Source organism: Solanum verrucosum, unplaced genomic scaffold, assembly GCF_900185275.1.
Source record: "Solanum verrucosum unplaced genomic scaffold, falcon-dt-bn FXZP01000015.1, whole genome shotgun sequence".
Lineage (NCBI taxonomy): Eukaryota > Viridiplantae > Streptophyta > Magnoliopsida > Solanales > Solanaceae > Solanum > Solanum verrucosum.
The window spans coordinates 1,286,848-1,309,445 of record NW_026020070.1 but is presented as its reverse complement, the minus strand read 5'-3'; the positions used below and the strand labels follow the sequence as shown (position 1 = coordinate 1,309,445).

The following is a 22,598-nucleotide window of genomic DNA, read 5'->3' as shown; positions in this document are numbered from 1 at the left end:
CTAGCCAAAACCTAATTAAATCAAAAGTCAATGAAAATTATCATGCGTACAAGTGGCATATTCTCACCAATCAAATATTATCGTGTCATCCTACAACTATAAATAGGAGTCTCATAATTTAGAAAAAGGGACAAGAAACAAGAAAGAACTCATAGATCAGATTATGCATATTTCTATATACTCGAATATTTCTTTATATTTGAAAGAAGAATGGTAGAGATCGTAACATTCAAAGATTAAAATCAATAACTAGAATTGTTGCTAACATTTTAATTTCTGGACAAGAAATTTATGTCAACACAAGTCATTCAAGATGAAAGGTAAAGGAAGAAGAAATTGGCGCATAACATTTATATATTCTAACAAAAACACTTCAACTCCAGACAAAAGACTGCAGAATTGAAAACTTGATATCATCATCTCTGCCAGCAAGGACAGTACACTTATTCAATTGTTTAGTTCTAGAAAGTAAACCATACAGAATATGTTTATGTAATAACAGTTGGGGCAGAACGACTAGTGTATTCCTGCATTTTCGATAGTTTAAGAGCAACCTCCACCTGTAATAAAAGATAAATTTGTTTAGCAAAAACACTAAGAAACAAAAAGAAAAAATGGACCACAAACACCATCTTTGCTCCAACGTAAATTACCAGGGGTGCAAGTGCTTCCTGAGAATCTCTCCCAATCTTGGATGAATCCTTCTCGTACTGCTCAATGTAGAGACGGATTGTAGCACCCTCTGACCCAGTTCCAGAGAGACGGAACACCTACCACAGTACCAAAAGTTACACCATATGCACCCAACAACACTTCCCATAAAAGCTTTTTCCATTTACTCCACTTTTATTTGTTAGTTAATTCTTTGGAGAAAAACACAACTACAGGCTTGAAGCTTCAAGTTTGAATTTCGGGCTACCACAAGCAAACTCCATTTCAACTGGTAATATCTCAAAAGATCCGGAATATCTTAAGGAATTCATATAAAAAATTTGAGTTGATTTCAGAAGATTTAAGATGGATTCAGTTCAAAGAAAAGCAGCAATTAATGAAGCTTCAAGTTTGAATTTCAGGTTACTGAAAACAAACTCTGTTTAGAGTGGGTGATATCTCAAAAGATCTGCAACATCTCAAAGAATTCATATCAAATATGTAGGTTGATTTCACGAAGATTTAAGATGGATTTGGTTGATAATTCTAATGTGAGGTTGAAGATAAAATTGATTTCCAGATTTTTCTGAAATAGTCACATTTTACTGCACAATTTTGATTTTATCCATTTTTCCAATAACCAAATTACTAATCCAATTTCAAATATGGCCTTTTTACTGCTGTCTTCTTTTTCTGATCCGGAAGCTCAAAGGTAACAGAAGAGAAGAAAAGAATAAAAACGAGTAATAAATATATTTAATATAAAATCATATTAAAAAAAAAAAAAAAAAAATAGTTTATGCTTCTCACTTTCTCAAAGAGAGTAAAATACTCTCCTTGCCACCTGAGCACCTAAGGTTTCTATTTTTAAATAGTTTGGGGGTTAACAGGATTCCTGAAAAGATAAGGTGTGTCTCTTAGATTTCAATCAGAGTTTGGGGTTATATATGCCTTTTCCCTAATTCTGTTGATAAAAGAGAAATCAAACCAGAACAGAATTTGTATCCCCAGTTATCTGTATATTTCTCATTCCTATCCAAAACAGCCTCTAATTCTCATATTTTGAGTAAAACTAGAGCTGGGGATATTCTGTATATTTTTCATTTCCTATGCAAAACTGCCTCTAATTCCCATAATTTGAGTAATACAAGAGCAGGAGAGATTCCTTACCAATCGTGATCCATCTTCAAATAGATATCTTATACCCTGATGTTTTGAGACCGAACCATCAACTGGGTCCTTGTACTCAAATTCATCAGCATGCACGACATTTGAAACATCTGAACGGATTCCCTTTATTAACCTGTATAGGAATTTATCTCAAGATCAAATATTACACATTGAAAAGACACATCAATGGTATTAATTTTTTCTGCTCAATAACAAATATCTACATGACAACAGGAAATATTACAATAACCATTGCTACCTTCAAAATTCACAAAAAAAAGGTCCAAGAAAACATAAATTGACTGGCATTGGCAAGTAATCTGACTGATAATACAGTAAACACTAAACGTATTTTTGGAAAAAAACAAAAAAAAGGGAGCATGCCAATGTTTTCAACTTCAAACAGTGTTGTATCTGATGAGGAAAATCAAATTTTGAAGTTGATTTCTAATACTCTTCTAATTATAAATAAAAAGGAGACCTATTGTTTTAGTCACATCTCTTGATCTTTGTGAACACTTGAAACTATCACAATCTTGAATAGATTGGACAAGCAAATATATGTGCTTTGTAATTCTAGGTTTCAGTGTACAACAGGTTAAACTTCTAGCGATAAGAACATCCAGCGCAGACATCCATTTTCTCTTTTTGATAAGTAGTATTAGAGTAATGTGATACTGCAATGTGAGTCGGAAAAAGAATAGAACTTTGCATGTATCTAGCATGAAAATCTGGTATAAAATTTATGAACTTGGAAAACAAGAAAAATGATCAAGCTACTATTATTTAAGATATTAAATATGGAGAACACCGAGCTCTTACATACCCGCAGTGGGACTATATTAAGAAAAATGGAAAACTACCAAAAGCGTGCCAAGCTGGCAAGCTGCCGATATCTAAAAAGGATCTCAATGAAGCAGTCAAAGAAACCAGACACCTTAAGTTACCATTACGCAGAGACCACTATAGCGGAGGAACAACCATAGCAGAACTTAACAGACATGGAAACTCAATTAGAGATTAACCTATTATTGGTTCATTGGTACAGCTTAATTTGAATAGGATGAATCTACCACATAGGGAAAGATGGCCCCTTGAAAGGTTGAATTTGGTTTGGCTGCATGCAAAATCACTAGAAAGCTTATTGATTTGACTCATCACATTTCATTTCTTTTGGCGGAGGAGATTGTGAGTCATCTCGACAAATGTTTCCATTTGTTTATTTGCAAAACCACCCCTTAGAAAGAAAAAAAACAAGATCTGCAACGATTCTTTTTTATAGGGGAGAAGGGAAGTGCGGGGCTTAAATAAAAGACCAAAAATGCAATCGGTGCCCACATGCAATAGATTTCTGATTTCTCCTATTCATGGCATGCATATCATGGAGTAAAAACAACCCCTTTTCATGAACTCCCATTAGTTGATATGAGAAGCAGATTATGTTTATGATGATAACAATAATACAAATGTACTAAGGGGTGTTTGGTTTGAAGACAACTTATACAAGGATTATAATGCAGGGATTAGTTAGGTAAGAATTCGTAGTTATACAGGGATTAGAAATACAAAGATTATTTCTCGTTGGGTGTTTAGTTCATTGCACTAAAATTGGATTACAAGATATCATTTAAAATATTTATTTACTTTCTAAGCTAAAAAGTAATGAGTTTGCAATTATACCCTTGAATGCTTGACCTTCATTGACTTCAGGGAAAAATATCAAGATAGTTTTGTCCTTTTGCTATTTTATCCATATATAAATTATACAAGGATTAGTTATTCCATGATGTTGGTGGTGTAAAATAATACACCATTGGTGTATTAAGTTGTACATAATTCAAATCATGACCAAATATTGGATTAAGTTATACCAAATTATATACATGACCAGATATTGGATTAAGTTATACCAAATTATATACCTGATTATTTTCCTTATACATTATACCAAACGACCCCTAAAGATAGTCAAAGATTTGACTTGATGTTCACAACCATGAACCAAGTGATTCAAAAGCTAAAGGTGCTGCAGTGGTCAAACTAAGCTAGGTATTAAAGGCTTTAGGGCTCCAAAATCATCCTGCCAATTAGAACACTTGATGAAATTAGGGAAGGCATGCAGAAGACTATGATTTAGAATAAAGGGTAGAGGGGTGGACCCATTATCCACCGAATTTTGAACTATGCGCTGCTGGCTCTCTGGGATTTCTTGGTTATAAAAAATCACTTTTTGGTATAAAAATTCTCTTTACTTCCTACTACAGAAGGATTTCAGTTTCTAGGTAGGAGTCATAGATTGATCAATGGGGTTATGGGACAAACCTCGTCTCCCAAATGACACAGTAGTTCTTTATTAAATAATAGCACTAGATCTAAAAAAAAGATACACAAATTTGTTATATTCCACCACCTTCCTGTTAACGGTACTGCAACCGTCAAACTAAGCTATGACTAGAAGGTCATGGCTCTAAGCTCATCCTGACAGTTAGAACACTTGATAAAAGTGGAGGGCACGCAGAAGATGACAATTTGGTATAGAATATTCTCCTGAAACTCGTACTACGAAAGGCTTTCAGTTTGAGGGATGGAGTCATAGATATAATATGCTGGTAGGGGACGAAAAACGTCTCCCAAATGACACATCAGGTCTATGTTGATCAGTTAGCGTTATGACAAAGATAAGAAACTTGTCTCTACGATTGAGCACCATATGAAGAACTGTACCATCACCAATATTGAGAAAAGCTAAGGTTTTGTGATCTTCAAGAAACTTTCCATCATGAATAAGGTTGAGTGGCCAACCTTCCTCTCTATAACCATTTTAACATTACGAACCAATAAGGCAGCCTTGATTTCTATTTGTAGGACACCATGATCAGTTTACGTTATGACAAAGATAAGAAACTTGTCTCTACGATTGAGCACCATATGAAGAACTTTACCATCACCAATATTGAGAAAAGATAAGGTTTTGTGATCTTCAAGAAACTTCCCATCATGAATAAGTTAGACTAACTCCTTGTAACTTATTCATGATGGGAAATTTCTTGAAGATGACAAAACCTTATCTTTTCTCAATATTGGTGATGGTACAGTTCTTCATATGGTGCTCAATCGTAGAAGACAAGTTTCTTATCTTTGATCATAGAATCCTACAAATAGAAGTCAAGGCTACCTTATTGGTTCGTGATGTTAAAACGGTTATAGAGAGCAAGATTGGCACTCAACCTTATTCATGATGGGAAGTTTCTTGAAGATCACAAAACCTTATCTTTTCTCAATATTGTTGATGGTACAGTTCTTCATATGGTGCTCAATCGTAGAGACAAGTTTCTTATCCTTGTCATAACGTAAACTGATCATGGAATCCTACAAATAGAAGTCAAGGCTACCTTATTTGTTCGTGATGTTAAAACGGTTATAGAGAGCAAGGTTGGCCACTTTAAATCAACAACAAGATTAAAATAAAGGAAACACACCCACTAATACATTCTAGTACAGCTGCACCTCTTAGATGCTATGTATAAATGCTCCAAGTGTCATTGAGTACACAGGATCAGTCTAAATGTCACTTTGTTATAATTACAATTTAAGGAAGACCTACTACCCCATGTTTAAGCTAGTTTCTTCTGGAATTTCTCATACAAAGGATGGACATCATCAAAGTATAAAGATAAAGAAATAGAAATATAAAATGAGTGCAAAATTGCATCAAGTCATGCTTTAGAAACATTGGGTATTCCACAGAAAACTTGAAAGTTGAAACTAATAGATAGCTTACTTGTTAACTTCATCAATGGAAGATTGCAGCTTCACCAAATGAGCCATAAGATCCTTAGCACCATCAGCATTGACATTCTAAAAGAAACAAAAGAAATTGACTGACATGATTTGAATTAAGGAGATGCAGAAAATATTCATTTAACATTAAATATGACTGTCAAGCAAAAACCTCGTAGTCATATCGAGTGTAATAGTGACGTCCATAGATTGCCCAGTGTTGGCAAACAATATCTTCAACAGACACAAGGTTACCTTCCCCAAGGTTGTCCTTATTCTTATAGGCAAGGATAGATAACCAAGCCAAAACAGCCCATATTCCATCTTTCTCTCGAATGTGGTCTGAGCCTGTGAAGAGATAATTAAAAAGATTTAATGCCTTTACATGTCCAATCTACTTGTATCAAATTAGATACAAGAATTAAGTCCAGAATGCCAACCAGTTCCAAAACTTTCTTCTCCGCAAATTGAACACATTCCAGCATCCATCAAGTTACCAAAAAATTTCCAACCAGTGGGTACCTTAGCAAAGGAAATGGAAAACATAAAATTCAGCATGCCTTCAACCCTCCACCAACAAAAGATAAAGTAAATAACATATAAATGTCAATGGAGCTATAGTACCTCAAAAAATTTCAACTTCAGGTGTTTAGCAACTATATCAAGAGCAGCAGATGTGGGCATACTCCTGTAGAAAGATAAGCATTGCATCACATTAAATTCTGACAGATTTCATCACAAGATGAATTGCTCTTGAATAGAAATATTAACAGCATAACAACTATGTACAGCTTAGCTCGAAATGATACAGACCTGGCAACACCTTTCAAACCTCCAGAAAAATAAGGAATAGCTTGTACAGCATTGGCAGCAATTATAGCTACAGAGTCGGAAGGAGTCACGAAGAATCTACAAAATAAACAGAAAAAACAAAATTTAAGATGCAACTCAGGAAAGTGACTAGTTGTAGTTCAAAAAAGAAATCAGCAAGAAGTTACCTTTTCCCCAGGACCATGTTACGGTCCCCATCTCCATCAGCAGCTGCCCCAAATTCTGGTGGGTTGGGTTCAGAATGCGTTTTAGACAATCCCATACGTGCAACTAACTCCTTTGCATACGTCAGATTGGGATCGGGATGCCCTCCACCAAAGTCCTCCTATTAAATTAATCATACATGTCATAGAAAGAACAAAAGAGTCCTAAAATATAGCATTAGAAGAACAGAAAGCCAAACAGTTTATGCAAGAAAATTCTCAATGGAAGGAAAATCAGAGGACCTTGGGTACACAATTAACTAGAGAGCTTTCATTTGCCCCAAGCTCCTCCACAAATATACGCTTTGCATGTACGCCAGCAACACCATGAAGTGCATCATAGCTACAATAGGCATAGATGTGAGAAACTAGCTGACACTCTTAGCAAAAAAAGGAATTGACTGGAGAATGTACATCAAAAGGTTTCCAACGTGCATACCAGAAACTAAATTTTGGAGAAGAGAGCAACTTCTGGATAGCTGGGAAGTCAAATATTGACCTGGAAACAGATATGCAATGTTAAATATTGAGTCAGAAAAGAAAATTTACTTCAAAAAGAATAACTAAATTGAAGTACCGATAAAAAGAACAATACAAAAGGCAATAAAGATGAAAATAAGCTTTAAAACAATGTCAAAAGACATATGCATGAAGCAATATCCCTTATAAATGTTCAGTCAAAAACAAGCCCAAGACATATCACATGGCCTTAAAAATTGGAAGGGAATGACACACAACTTTCAATAATAGCTGTATAGTGCCTTTGCAACAAATTGTTGATTGACCTTTAGATATCAAAGGACACATTTACATGTACAAGCAATACTCAACTGAAAGCAGAAAGACATTTGTTTTTGCACATAAGAGAAGCATTCATACTTCAACAATTTCAGATAATCACTAGTTGAATCAAAAACGTCAACGTCAAATTTCCCCTTTGGACCCTCAAAGCTTGAGACACCTGTTGTAGATATGTCCACCTACATTCAAGTTAGGCCATATCAAAATGTTACTTCATCAATAAAATTAAGACTCAGGAAAATGTACTAGGGAAGCAGTGCATCTTACATCAGGCAGGCCCTCGGCAATCAAGTACTCCTTTATTGTTGTGGTGTTCTCATAGATCTTGTTTGTTATACCTTCCGGAGCAGGTCCACCATTTTCCATGTTGTACTTAATTCCAAAATCCTACAGGTGAATACATATGAGAAACTGTAGTCTTCAGGAAAAGCAGACAAAATTTATCACCTGGGTATTATAAACACTCTTAACAGGTATTCAAAACAAGATAGTCTAAACAATTTAATAAGAATTCTAAAAAATAACTGATAGGATATCCCACATTTATTTTATTTTCATTAACCATTTTCCCACCGAAGGTGTTGTCCTCCAAATAAAACACCTTTCGAGGCTACTAGTTATTTCAAAGGCATTCCGGACGCTCTAATAGGTATACTAGAACAAGTTTGGTCATAAAAATTGTTCAGTTTTCTCTGGAGTAATTTTCACTTTATTTGAAAATCAGTGTTTGGCCATGAAAATTCCAATCCAACTTAAAGCTGTATTTCAAATCTGGAAAACAGCTTAAACTTGATTTTTTATGACCAAAATATTAGTGAGCTTGTAACCTGTTCTCCAACTCATTTTTCACTTTTGAAGTTGTATTTAAGTACATCCAAGAACATTATTCCAAGTGTTCTTTGCAAAAAGTATAACCAAACACAACTCCAATTCCATAAATTCCCAAACAAAAAGGGATAAATATTTGGCTATGGCCAAACGCCTACTAAATAATCTGAAAGGAGACCTACAATCATTTCATCAACCATAATGTATTCTTCCCTGCAACATTTTCCCTCCAAATAATAAGAACATGTTTAAAGGGCATGTACATAGATGTCTGTTGTGTGTATATATTTATAGGTTCTTAATCAGATGCAACAAAGGCACATTTCATCATGTCCCCTCCCCGCCCTCACAAAAAATAGAAAGTACATACGAACTCCCTAGAGAATAGAAAACAGAACGTGTAAGTTGTGTTTTTCATCTTTTTTTTTTTTTTTTGATAACCGAGAAATTTGTGTTTTTCATCTTTAAAAGGAAGATGTATATTTAGGCCAAACAAGCAATGAGCAAAACCAGTTCTCTATGAAAAGAAAATGGAAGCATACTAATTTTACAATTCTACAAGCTAAGGGAACGAGCCTTAGCACGTAGCATGATTTTCAGGTCTCAGAGAATACAATTAAACTATAACAGAGCAAGGGAAAAGCCGTAAAGAGAAAAGAAAAATCCTACTTTTCAACTGTGAATCAAACATGAGCTGATAAAAAGACCATAACAACAGTTGAATCCTAGAATAGAAATTAAAACTTCCCAATTCAATAATAGGTTATCACATAATGTTGGAGAGATGCAGAAACAAAGCATCAAAAAATAAGAAAATATTGTTGGCAATACCTCATGAGGGCCACCTGGGTTGTGACTTGCTGTCAATATAAATGCCCCAGTAGCTTTAGAACCCTGTATTAAGTATGATGTATGTGAGAAGTATAGAGAAAAAATATCATTGAATTGTGTATCTACATAATTTAAACTGGGCTCTATTTATGGACACTACATGACAATCCTTCTCCAAGTAAGATACTATATATAAATCATACTCCTATTTCTATTCTAACACTCTCCCTCAAAGCTAGTGCATACAAAACCATATGTACAGAAATTGCTACATATGTAATTAATACGAGGCTCAAAAGGACTGGGTGAAAATATCTGCAAGTTGATAACTCAATTTCACAAAATTTTGTAACAATATCTCTGGAGAGTATATTTTTTCTTTGACAAAGTGACAGTCAATCTCAATGTGCTTAGTCCTCTCATGAAATACCGACTTGATGTGATATGAAATGCCACTTAGTTATCACACACAAGTTCTATTTAACTGATTTCTCCAAACTTTACCTCTCTCAGCAACAATTTATCCAAACTAGCTCACAAGTTGCTACAGTTGCTCGATATTCTGCTTTTGCACTAATATCGAGCAACCACACTCTATTTCTTACTCTTCCAGGATACCAAATTACCTCCTACTAAAACAAAATATTCTAATGTAGAATGTCTATCACAAGGTGATCCTACCAAATCAATGTATTTGTATCTAACGATCAGCTCATGACCTTGATTTTTAAAGATAATCTTTTACCTGAAAATAACTTTATATATTGCAGAATGCGAACAATTGCATCACAATGACTATCACAGGAATAATCCATAAACTAACTTACAACACTCCTAGGAAAAGAAACGCCAGGTCTGATCACTATGTGATAATCCAACTTACCAACCAGACACCTATATCTTTCAGGATCACTGAGTGTCTCCCCCTATGCTAGCAAGAATTTACCATTTGAAACTGTAGGAATGCCAATGGGTCTATATCCCACCATTCATGTCTCCTCAATAATGTCTAAGGCATACTTGCATTGAAAAATAGCAATACTTGATCTGAACAGCACAACCTCAATACCAAGAAAATACTTCAATCTATCGAGGTCTTTAGTCTGGAAATGTTGAAAGAGTTTTAAACTTATGATACCATCTTGATCATTGCCAGTAATAACAATACCATCAATAAAAACCACCAAATAGATACATGGATTTGGAGTAGAATGTCGATGAGTGATCAACTTTCACTTTGAGACATGTCAAACTCCTGAATTATTGTCCTAAACTTTCCAAACCAGGCTCAAGAAGGCTTTTTCAAACCATAAAGTGACCGGCGCAACTGACACACAAGGCTAGAATCCCCCCTCCCCTCCCCGGAGCAACAAAACCACATGATTGCTTTATATAAACTTCCTCTTCAAGCTCACCATGGAGAAGAGTATTCTTACTGTCAATTGATATAGGGGCCAATATCAGACATATGTTATTTTATCATGAGAGAGAAAGTATCACTATAATCAAGTCCAAATATTTGAGTGTACCCTTTGGCAACAAGACGAGCCTTAAGTTGATCAATTTGGTCGTCCGGACCAACTTTGACGGCATAAACTCAATGCATTAACCCAACAACCAATTATAGAGTTACCTAAAGGAAGAAGAACAAGCTCACAAGTACCACTTGCATGCAAAGCAGACATGTCATCAATCATAAGCATAATGGAGTGATGACAGACAATGATAACTTAAAAGGGTATAAACAGGGATAGTATTATGAGTGGACCGTACACCTTTTCGAATCGCAATTGGTTGATTAAGAGGAGACAAGTGCACAGTAGGTCCAGGGTCGGGTGAGTGATGTGAATCATCTTATCCAGATGTTGGATATGGGCGACATGATAAGTCAGGAGTGGAGGTACTATGGACGGAGATGTAAAAGTAATTGTAGATTCCTCAAAAGTTGATACGGGTAAGATTGGTGGCACTTTGGATGGAGAAGTAAAAGTAACCGCAAATTCTTTAAAAGATAGTATAGGTAAGACCTCACATATGTGAGAATGATCATGATCGGAAGATGTAAAGGTCGAGACTCAAAAAATGTGACATCAGCTCACATAAGGTACCAATGAAGATCGAGTGAGAAGTAACGATACCCTTTTTATACATGAGGTAGTGGTAAGGTTTGAGTACGTTCTACCCTCCCCAATCCTCACTAGTGGGATTTAACTGGTACGTAGTTGTTGAAGTTATGAACAAAACATGTAATCCCAAAGACACGAGGGCGAGGAGAGTATAGAGGTGTTGAAGTTATGAACAAAACATGTACTCCCAAAGACACGAGGGTGAAGAGAGTATAGAGGTGACTAAGGAAACAATACTACGGCCTCATTTGTTTTGATTAAGATTAAGGCCTCATTTGTTTTGATAAAGATTAAAGCCTCAATTGTTTTTATTAAGATTTAGACGTCTGAATATGAATGCAAATTAATGAATAAGATATTGTCTCTAGATCTGAACACCGATTAATTAAGACTTTGTTTTACAACATCCGAATGTACATAATCTATTAATATGTACATAATAAATATACAATTCAAATAAAAATTAATTAAATATTTAAAAAGAATTAACAACATAAAAACATTATTTGATTAAAAAAATAAAATACTTATACTTGCTAGTGATGGTGGAGATACTTTGTAGTGGTGGTGGTGAAGGTAATAGTTGTTGTTAGTGGCTAGTAATGATAGTTGTGACAGTGGAAGTGGTTGGTGTTGTAGTGACTATCATAATGGTGGTGATTGGTAGTGGTGTTGGTGGTTGTAATGATGAAGTTGGTTGATGTTACTAGTTTGCTGTGTTGATGTTGGTGGCTCAAGAATGTCTAGTAGTTGATAGTTGGCAGCAGTACTAGTTATGATGATGGAGGTGGTAGGTAATAGAGATTGACCACAATGATGGTAGTGGTTGATAGTAGTGGTAGAAGTGGTGGTGGTGGTGGTGGTGGTGGTGGTGACAAAAAAATGTATGGTGGTAGTTGGCGGTGGTTTTAGTTGTGATAATGAAATTTACTGGTAGTAGAAATTGACTATAGGGGTGATAGTGGTTGATAGTGGTGGGGGAGATGGCGGTGGCAACAAAGACAATGATGGTGGTGGTGGCGACGTCAATGGATATAATCATAATGATGGAGGAGATAAGCATGGTAGCATTTGATAGTAGTAGTTCGCATTGATGGTTGGTGGTAGACGATAGTAATGGTGGTGGTGGTGGTGGTAGTGATTATAAAGATGGTTAGTGATGGTGGCTAGTGATTGTGGATAGAGTGATTGTGAATATTATCCACACAAAAATATCTCTTAATGATATTAAGACTCTGTTCTAGATCTTAATGATTAAGACCTATTGAAACCCATTAAGTACTTGAAATCTAAATGAGAACAAATGCACTCAATGATCTAATGTTTTAACCATTCAGATTCAGACCTACATTAAGTGCAAACAAATGAGGCCTAAGATGTTTGAATTTGAATATTAAGATGTGGTTTATAGATCTGAACACTAAATAATTAAGATCGTTTGTTTTTAAGCATTTGAATATACATATAAAAATGTATATCAAAATTATTAATGAACATAATTAAGAGAAATACAGTCCTTGAATCTGAAATTAGCTATAACCATTCCGGGCCTCCTCCAGTGTTATCAAAGGCGAAAAGCGCAAAAAAACTCTAAGGTTTGTTAGGGTTTTAAGCGCAAATAAAGTGTGGGCTTTAATGAAAAAAGGCGCAAAGGGAGAAACAAATAAAAATATATATGTTTAGTCCAAGACTAATATGTATAAACATGAATGACAAATATATGACCAAAGAAATTGAAAAAAAAAATTATGATAAAAGTAAAATATCAATTGTTTAGTGTCACTTCTTCATAAGAGGTTCATTGGCAAGGAAAAGTTTGCCTTAGAACCTTGATGACGACACTGAAGCGCACATAAAGCAAGGCAAAGTGCACAACACGTTTTGAGCCTCGCTTCAGGGCTTAAGCGCGCTTAAAGCACGCCTTTGACTATGCTGGTCTCCTCCTCCCCGCCACATAGTAATTTCAACGAGTGAACTGAACCTCCATTAAAAAAAATTAAAACGTCAAAAGCACCAGTTTCAAAGAAAAAAGGCAAAAAATAGATTCAAGTTTGCACACATTTTTCTCTCAATCTCATACTCCACTCTACCACAGATTATAGTTGCTTGTTGGAGCCACCATTTTTTGTTGTTGGTCCACCATCTTCCAGAGGATTCACCAATGCTCTTTCCTAGACCATCTGTACTTCCAAAGGTTTCTCCATTTATACACTCGTGCCTTTCCATCCACTATCCGCAAGACTCTTTGCAATCTGCATCACCACCTTCTTATTTGACAGATTCGGTGAATTTACAATGAACATATTATTATTATTATATTTGTAAACATTCACCCCATTGACTATGAGGAGTCGACGAAGCTGAAAGAGGTGAGATGGAGGTTGAGGAGTCCATCACCATGTCGATGATGTTCAAGAGATAGGGTTATAGATTTTTCTTTTGATAACCGAGAAATCCGTCTGTGACCCGCCCTTTGGACCAATCACAGCCTTCTAAACTCGGTGGATAATGGGCCCGCCCCTCTACCCTTCTCCACTTAAATACCAGGCTTTGCTTTGCATGGTGTGGGGCTTGAACCTGCGACCTAAGCCACAAATCCTCCACCTTTTGCCACTTGAGCTAGGCCTTGGAGGCATAGGGTTATAGATTTGAAGGAGAGAGGTTTAATTAATTTTAAAAATATAAATATAAAAGAGCGATAATAAAAGCTCTAAATGATTTTCAGACTCTATTCTAGATCTGATTGAATCAGATGAATTGAGACCCATTAAGTGATAAAAATTTAAAAAAAAACAAATGTACTTAATGGAATGAGATTGAGATCTCAATTATTCAGATTCAAACCTTTATTAAGTGCAAACAAATGAGGCATAAATAAGGAATTTGAGTCAAAATGAAAGATGAGGGTATCTAATTAATTAAATAGCCCCAAAAACACAACTAAACGTGAAATTGAATGAGGAGTGTGACCAGCCTCGATGTGCCTAATCTTCCTTTCTGCTACTCCATCCGTTGAGGGGTGTACAAGCTAGAAGACTGATGAATAATTCCTTGAAACTAGGTCATAAACGGTTGAAACTGGGAGGACATATATTCTACGACATCATCACTATGTAAGGTACGAATAGAGAAAACCAAATTGATTTTGTATTTCAGCACAATAACTCAGATGTATCATCAATGAAGCTACAAAATAACGAAATCCTAAGGTTGAGTTGATTCTACTATGAAGTATGACCCCAAATATCAAAGTGAACTAAGGAAAAAATAGACTCTACACAACTCTCAACACTACGTAGAAAGGTAGTGCAAGTGTGTTTCCTAAGTTTGCACAATTCACAATCTAATATGGACAAACTAGACAAACTAGGCACTATCTTTTGTACATTCAACAAACTTGAATATCCCAAACGTTTGTGAATTAAGTATGGAGCACCTATAATTAGACATGCTCGGGTGGGATTAGGAGAGGTAAGGCAGTAAAGGCCTTGTGATTCATATTCTACCCCAACCGTCTGTTCCGTACGGCGGTCCTAAATGATAAAAGAGTCCTAAAAAGAAATAATATGGCACGAAATTAAAAGAACAACCACGGATATAATGAACAGAATTTAAAGTGACAGAGGATAGGAGATTAGCTAGCCCAATTCCTTTTTCTTTGGTATGGATCCCATTGGTTAAAGTAACAGCCAAAAGAGACAGTGAATAAACAATATTTGACAGAAGTGATTTATCATCGGAGATATGATCAAAATCACTAGAGTTCACAACTCAGGTTCCAAGTCTGTGCAACCGAGGCTACTTGTGGAGATGTCTGCTTACTTGCTCGATAGTGAAAATACTCATTATATTCCTCTTTAGATAATTAAACTCATTGATGACATGTAGTGTCAACCTGAGCAACATGAGCATTCTTGGATGGTCAACCGTGCAATTAATAGCATACTTCATGAGTGTGTCCCAGCTTATGACAATAACTACACTTAGGTCCAGATCTTCCAAAATGACCTCTTCATCAATTCTTCATGGATTCTGATGATCTATGTTTTGATTTCCTCATTAAGGATTTTGGATGAATCATAGGACTTAAGCTTCCAATTCTCGTTTTTTTGGAGCCAAAAATATCACACCCAAAAGACATCTTGTGAAATTTTACTTGAAAACAGCAAGCAATGAAGATCTGGTTGTACGAGAATTAAGATCTCACCGAAATATAAAAAGTGACTGGATCTTGAAGAAAATGGTATGGATCAGCTCAGAGTCTCCGCATGATGCTGACAGTAAAATATTTCTTTGAAAAAATGGCCTAAAGCAGCCTGGAATCCTCGGAACAGTGTTGAAGTCGACGGAAACCTAGATCTTACCGCTGGACAGTGATCAAAATCAGAGAAAATTGGGTAGGATTGGATTGATGGAGCAACCCTACTGGAAAAAAAAAGATCGCCGAAAATAAGCACGCGCTAGCACGTGGATCTGACGTGCTCGCAGGAGAAGTGCTTTTGGCGGTGCATGAGTGCCTGCGTGTCGCCTATTTTCAACAAATCTGAAAAGTATTCTGGACCCAGTGGCGGTGTTGGAATTTGCACAACACTACCAAAAATTAATTTAATGCAGACAGTTGTGTTGCCACCAAAAAAAATGTTCAGTGACTGATTCTCTTTCATGGAAATTTGTACAACAATTAATTTCCCACTAATACTCTGATACTATGTAGGAAATATAGGAGAAAATATTACGTATTGAATTGTGTATCTACATTATTTACACTAAACCGTATTTATAGACACTACGTGACAATCTTTCTCAGAGTAGGATACTACTTACAAATCATATTCCTTTTCCTATTCTAACAACCTATTATGTTGACAGATACTTGAAACAAGTAAAACTCACATTATTGAAAAGGAAAGGGAAATATGAATAAAGCAATCTGATGTAGCTCTAGAGGCAAAGTACTTACATCAGCCCCGACTCTCTCACGAACAACAGCTGATACAGCAGGAGTGGACAAAAGTCCATTTTGGCCAATCCAAACACGTCTTACTCCATTTGCTGCTGCCATTTTTGTAATGATCTGCAATGAAACAGACCAAAGATGTTATACTCTGAATTATATCCTTCAATTAAGACATAAACATTAAGCAAGTTAGGCATCGGGCCTCAGTAAAAACATGAAAAAGAAACTTTGCATTTCAGAATGTCCCTTATTCATTTGAGAGAACATTTTTATATTATTGATTGTGTTCAGGCAAACAAATAATGCAAAATAAAGAATTTCATAGGAAAAACTTGACTAATAGTACCTGGATAGCATCCTTCGAATAGTATCGACCATCACCAGAAACCACAAGTGTAGCACCTGCACAATAAAAGTGTGATTAGAAGAAGGGACAAGACAACAAAATCATTCACTGACCCCCAAAAAGGGGGATATATCTATGCGGCTGATCTATGTAGCAGGGTGGGGTTTCCATGCTACCAGACGCCTGGGTTGGAACTTTGTGTATATATGTATTATAGAAAATAATAAATACTAATTGTGCCACCCAGAGTAATAGTTGAACATATGATGCCAGTGATGAAGAGTCAAATTTCACTGCCAAAGGACGCGATTTCGAATCCCATTTGGTGCACTTTTTCTTTAAGCTTTCTGTAGAACTTTTTAACGTGATCTTTGTTGACCTTTTGTCTATTCTTAACTTTTGCTCACTTTCTTGTCTTCCCTTGTATTATTTTTTTTTTGATAACCGGGAAATCTGTTTGTGACCCACCCTTTGGACCAATCACAGCCTTCTTCCCTTGTTATCAGCATAAAATATAAGTAGTTCCCTTTTTCGAAGTTGTATGTTTTGCAGTAAGTTGTTATAATTATTTCATTCTTTCGTTTGACCAATTCTTCAATATAAATCAAGACAAATAACCCGAAATGAAGCACAAAATTGATCAAACCGGCTAAATTTTTACTTTTATTTGGACTGTATAAATAGCAACACCGTTACGTTCAAAGCAATGTGGCACCAAAACCTCCAAATCCCAGATTCCCCTCTGCTTCCAATACATGCAAGAAATGTAGAGGAATACAGCTAGACAATGAAAACATAAACTTCCTCACCTTCAACTCTGTCAGCTCCAAGTGCATTGAATGTTGCCTGAACAAAATTTTGCAAGTAATGAGGTTGTATGAACACCTTCACCTGAAACAGTCCAACCACTTCATGTTAGACTCAACAATCAAAAGCCATTAAGATAACAGCGCATAAACAAGCCAAGACTCACTATATGGACAATATATCATGCAGAACTACTGATGTCCAAAAGTTCAGGTTTATTAATGAGTCAGTCAGTCAGCTAACTACAATTTAAACTACCAATCTTACAAATATTCAAAGAAAATGCAGAAAGAGCTGCAAAGAAGATGAACATAACAGATATTAATCTATTGTTCCAGCTTCTCCAGAAGAACCATATGAATGTTTGAGGCTTTCATCCTTACAGGAATGTGAAGGAAAACAAATTAGTAACAAGTCAATTGGCTAAAAACAGTAGAGTTTAAAAACATCACTGTAACTTTTGGTGGGTCTGTAATTGTGCGTCTGTGTGTGCTTTCTCTTTTTAACCACCCACTCCCTCTTAGTATAACTCAAACTAGTCTGATATAGTTAAACATTAAGCTAACACCTCTTGTAAGGAACTATGTTTTGTTGACATAGTTAACACTCTTTTTGCTGGGACGTGAATACTCCCTCCAACCCAATTTGATCAGTGTTTTTAGCTTAGAAAAAATTTAATTTGACTAATTCACAGATATATTGAAGGAGATTTTATTTTTTTCCAAAAATAGGATTTTATGTTAGAAATTACAACATAAAGTACTACATAAATTGCATTTCTTCATCACAACAACTGATTCCGATATCTAATCTATGTCAGCAAGTTTAGATTTTAGGCCTTCCCAAGAATAAATAATGCTTAAGAAAAGAAAAAACTGATTGAGGACTGGAAAAAGCCATCATAAACTAATCAACTGCTATTTGTCCTTAAGCATAGTTCATAGTGTTACTGGCAAGTAAGAATCTTACTTAATCTAATTTAAATAGCTTAGTTTATGTCCAAAGAAGCATGCATGAGGGAAAGACAATATTTTATTTTATTTTGATGACAAGGGAAACCTGCAGCCGCTACCCTTTGGGTGCGCATAGGATAAAACTCCCGCTCCTATGCAATAGCTCGCAAACCACATAGGAGAAGTAACCCGCACTAGGCAAGCCTGGTGCGACGAGCTCGACCCAGAAGACAAACCCCTTGCTTTTGCTGGCAAGTGGTTTCGAACTTGAGACCTCTAACATGGAAGTCCCAAGCCCAAACCACTGGGCCGCCCGGAAGGGTAGGGAAAGACAATATGGTCAAGTAATTTCTAAAAGACACTTGTCACACCATTTGATATTTTCATTTCCATTAATACAAGATCTCATTAGATTACAATTTATTCCTTAGATCTATACCTGCTGATTACAATTTGTATACCTTGATAAGTACTTTAACGAAAAGATAATAAGTGCAAGCAAATCCAATGAAAATTGGATTGAACTCGAGCAGCAAAAAAAAGCATCTGGAAATTTCACTGAATCGGTGGAACGTGAAGGAAATAAAACCGTGCTTCCACATAGATCAATTAGAAAATGTATCAAAGTTGATGAAAACATTTAAATTTTTATTTCGAACGAAGTGTTAGTTTGAATTTGCTTTCAGATTTACCTTCTTACGGAGACCGGAAGTACCAGGCTTCTGTCCTTCAAATGGCGTAGTTTCGACGCGAGAAACCTTGAAATTCGCCATTTTCTTCACTGGAAAACAGAATCAACAACGCACAAAATTAGCAGAAAACACAAAACGGAGAGATTCACACACATACAAGCACAAACAATTACATCTACATTGGATAAACGTACACCGTTAGAGAAAGATAGAGAGAGTTTCTTACATCTGAAGATTTGGAAAGATGAGTGAGTGATGGATGTGTGTGGAGCTTCGAAGAGAACGATTCACTATTATAGGCGTCTATTATTATTTATATATAAAAAGTAATCTTAGCTTCTAAAAAATGTCAAATCATCATTTACATATCAAACTTTTATATATATCAAAGAGTTAAAAAAGAAAAAATAAGTGATTTAAGAAAATTATATAAATAACATTAATGATGAGATGAAGATTAAGAAAAAACGTCAAATAAATTAGTAGTATTAATGATGATAAAAGTTAAATAAATCATTTTTTCTATTATTTAAATTTTGAACATAAAATTTCCAATCTTTTAAAATTAAAAATAAATGTTAAAAATAAAAATAAAAATGGAGGCAATAATTATTTTATTAAAGAAAAATATGTGTAGAAAAAGTAGAAGTAGATGCAGTTACTTTAGTTCATTTTTTGGTGGGCCTCAATGTACAATTTTTATAGCTTTTAGTCCAACTCTTTAGAAAAATCATTCTATTTATGGAATTCGTATCAAATTAGGAGGAGAACAAGCAAAAATTTATTTTGTGATTTGAAAAAAGAGAAAATTAGATATTATTTCTTTCAACCTCATTATTCTTTTAATTTCTTTCTTATGTACAAAATAAGGCTACAAAATAAGGATTAAAAGGAGGAAATGATTCAAACAATGATTGGTTCACATATAAGGTGAAAGGACAGCCACACTGGTTGAGGTGTAGAGGAGGTGGGAGTGAATAGACGGGCCCAATAGTCAAAATATTATGCTTGTAAAAATATTAATACTAATGAATCAAGGGTGATACCTTTCGCAGAAGATGGATAATATCATATATTATATACTATTAGAAATATTTAGAGTATGTACAACAGACATCAGTATGATGTCAACTTGAACGATCTGCAAATACTAACTAATGTAATGCAACCAAAATAATGACCCTTACTTAGAAGAGTGATATAGCAGATGTTTCAGTTTTGATATATAAGATTAGCATGTCATTGTTTATCATATGTAGAGGATACAAATTGTGCAACAAGCTAAGAAATGTCTACTTTATAGTTTATACTTGGATCTATATGTGACTATTTAACACGTGTTTGCTCTTTAGTTCCTTTTTTCTCTTCATCTTCTTTTGGGTAGCCCCATTTTGTATTCACAAATTTTTCTGGTGCTTCTCTCTCTTCTTCACTCTTTGCATGTATCTCTCTCTTCTTGTGTGCTTGAAGATTTTGGGGCGTGACACTTTCAAATGAAGTTGAGACGGTCCGCAACCCTATTGTCATTTCCTCTTAAACTATATATCTTGAATTTCACTTATTTAAAGGAAAAGTTGAACAAGAAATTTTTAAAGCAAAACCTATGCTACATGCATAATGACATAAAATGTGAAAACTTCTTTATAAAATGTTATGTGTGTCAAAAATACAGATAATAACTCATTAAGGAAATGAATATTACCTAAATCATTTCCAAACATCATTAGTCTCCTATTGTATGATCATCCTCTCAATTCCACAATTGTAATTATGAAAATGATAAACTATGGTGTTTTGGTATCGTCTGTCAGTCTGCTAATAAATCAGAAGTTGCAATTCAAACAATACAAAAATAACGGAAGAAATTTAGATGATACTAAAAGCATAACTTCTATCTAAGAATAACTACTAAATACTAATACAACATCATCGAAAATAGAACACTATGGTTCCCTAGAAATCTTAAAAGCTTGAAAAGGGTGTGAAATTACTTGAAGGCTTGAAAATTAGAGAATCTGAAATCAATCATTTTCCAAAGCAGGTCTGTTTGTAGAAGTTGACTGTTTTTCTCGGTCACTTGCCTCACTCAGCAACACAATTGTTTAAGCGAGTGAGGATCCAAAAGTTCTAATTGGCAAGTGTATGAAACGTTTTTGAATTAGAGAGGAGTCAAATAGTACTTCCAGGAGGACGAACAACTCATTCACGTTTCAAAATTCCTATTGACATTGATGAGAATTTCACTTGCAATATTAGTAAACAGAGTTCATTAGCGACTATAATTCAAGATTCAAAGTTAATTGTTTGGGATGAGCCTTCATCTTTTCCCTGTTGACACGTGTATTGTTATTTAGTTTGTAAGCAAACCACGTGCACTCCTGAACACGGCCACAAAAATTGTACTATGTGCTGGGATATTTTAGTCATTGAATAAAAGTTTTAATATTCCAACCAAGTAGTATGTATGTAAAATTTCCTACCATTTATAAAAATTACAAAAATCTCCTCTTGGATGCATCCCTCCCATTATGAACCATGTTCATATATAGTTATGTATCCCACAATACAGAAATGGATCCAACACAACAACATAGTAGAAACAAATGTATCCAACAATAAAGGAATGTATCTCACACAACAGAATCAGTAGAAATCAATGTATCCGACAATAGAGGAATGTATGACACAACAACGGAGTAGAGACCAATGTATTCGACAGTAGAGGAATATATCCGACGCAACTGAATCTTAAGTAATGTATCATTTACAATGTATCGAACAATTGAGTAATGTATCTGAGAGCAATGAAAATTTCAAAATTATTGTAATTAAGAAGACTTCCGGAATAGGATGTAATTAGCACGGTATGAGATTTCTCTATTTTATACAAATTTTAAAGAACATTTTACCCATCAATTTTCTTTTCTCTTATTATTTTACTCCTATATTATATATTTATTACTATCCTTATTTAGAAGTGGCACTTCTAAAGGACTAACACAACCTAAAATAATTGTACCTTGTGCTGAAAATGTGATGAGACAAATAAGGGCAGTTTTGGTATTGTGAGATAATTTCATAATTCATAAGATCTATATCCTCATGTTCATTTTCTTAGTTTAATATTTCAGATGAGTTGAATTTTTCAGTTCAATTTTCAAGAAATTGTATCCCTAAATTATGTATTTTGACTTCAAAACTTCTAAATGCAACTATGTATAAAGTATTAAATATTAATCAAAACTTAACATTGTCAATTTTGCTATTCTAAGTTTGGATTTTTCAGTTCAAAATTTAGAACATTATTATCCTAAATTTCAGTTTCCAATTCAAAACATCATGGCACTGTCATAAATATTAGTTTTCCAATTTAAAATAAGTATATTATATCCTTATGTTTGGTCTTGAAATGTTCATCATGTAGCTCAAACTTGATGATTTTAATACCAATCTTCCAACTTGTATATCTATGTTCAACAATAATTATATATGTACAAAATAAGGCTACAGAATAAGGCTTAAAAGGAGGAAATGATTCAGACAATGATTGGTTCACATATAAGGTGAAAGGACGGCCACACTGGTTGAGGTGTAGAGGAGGTGGGAGTGAATAGATTATAAT

At 34.9% G+C, this 22,598-nt stretch overlaps 1 protein-coding gene across 2 annotated transcripts; it reads right to left on the bottom strand.

The window, feature by feature from the left end:
- Positions 1-378: 378 nt before the first annotated feature.
- LOC125823877 (phosphoglucomutase, cytoplasmic) lies at positions 379-19,283 on the bottom strand. Of its 2 annotated transcripts, none has more exons than XM_049503242.1 (19): positions 19,203-19,283; positions 18,977-19,065; positions 17,334-17,415; positions 16,525-16,580; positions 16,182-16,295; positions 9,096-9,158; positions 7,704-7,823; positions 7,515-7,615; positions 7,075-7,134; positions 6,879-6,978; positions 6,600-6,757; positions 6,415-6,510; positions 6,226-6,289; positions 6,042-6,123; positions 5,774-5,949; positions 5,603-5,679; positions 1,822-1,954; positions 654-770; positions 379-560 (listed from the first exon to the last, which is right to left on the bottom strand). In XM_049503242.1, exons 2-19 carry the CDS (start codon positions 19,055-19,057, stop codon positions 489-491), a joined length of 1,752 nt encoding a protein of 583 aa, XP_049359199.1. In that variant the 5' UTR covers positions 19,058-19,065; positions 19,203-19,283; the 3' UTR covers positions 379-488. The 2 variants fall into 2 exon arrangements, with proteins under 2 accessions (XP_049359199.1, XP_049359198.1); XM_049503241.1 differs by having other exon boundaries at positions 18,977-19,060; positions 19,203-19,279.
- Positions 19,284-22,598: the final 3,315 nt, after the last annotated feature.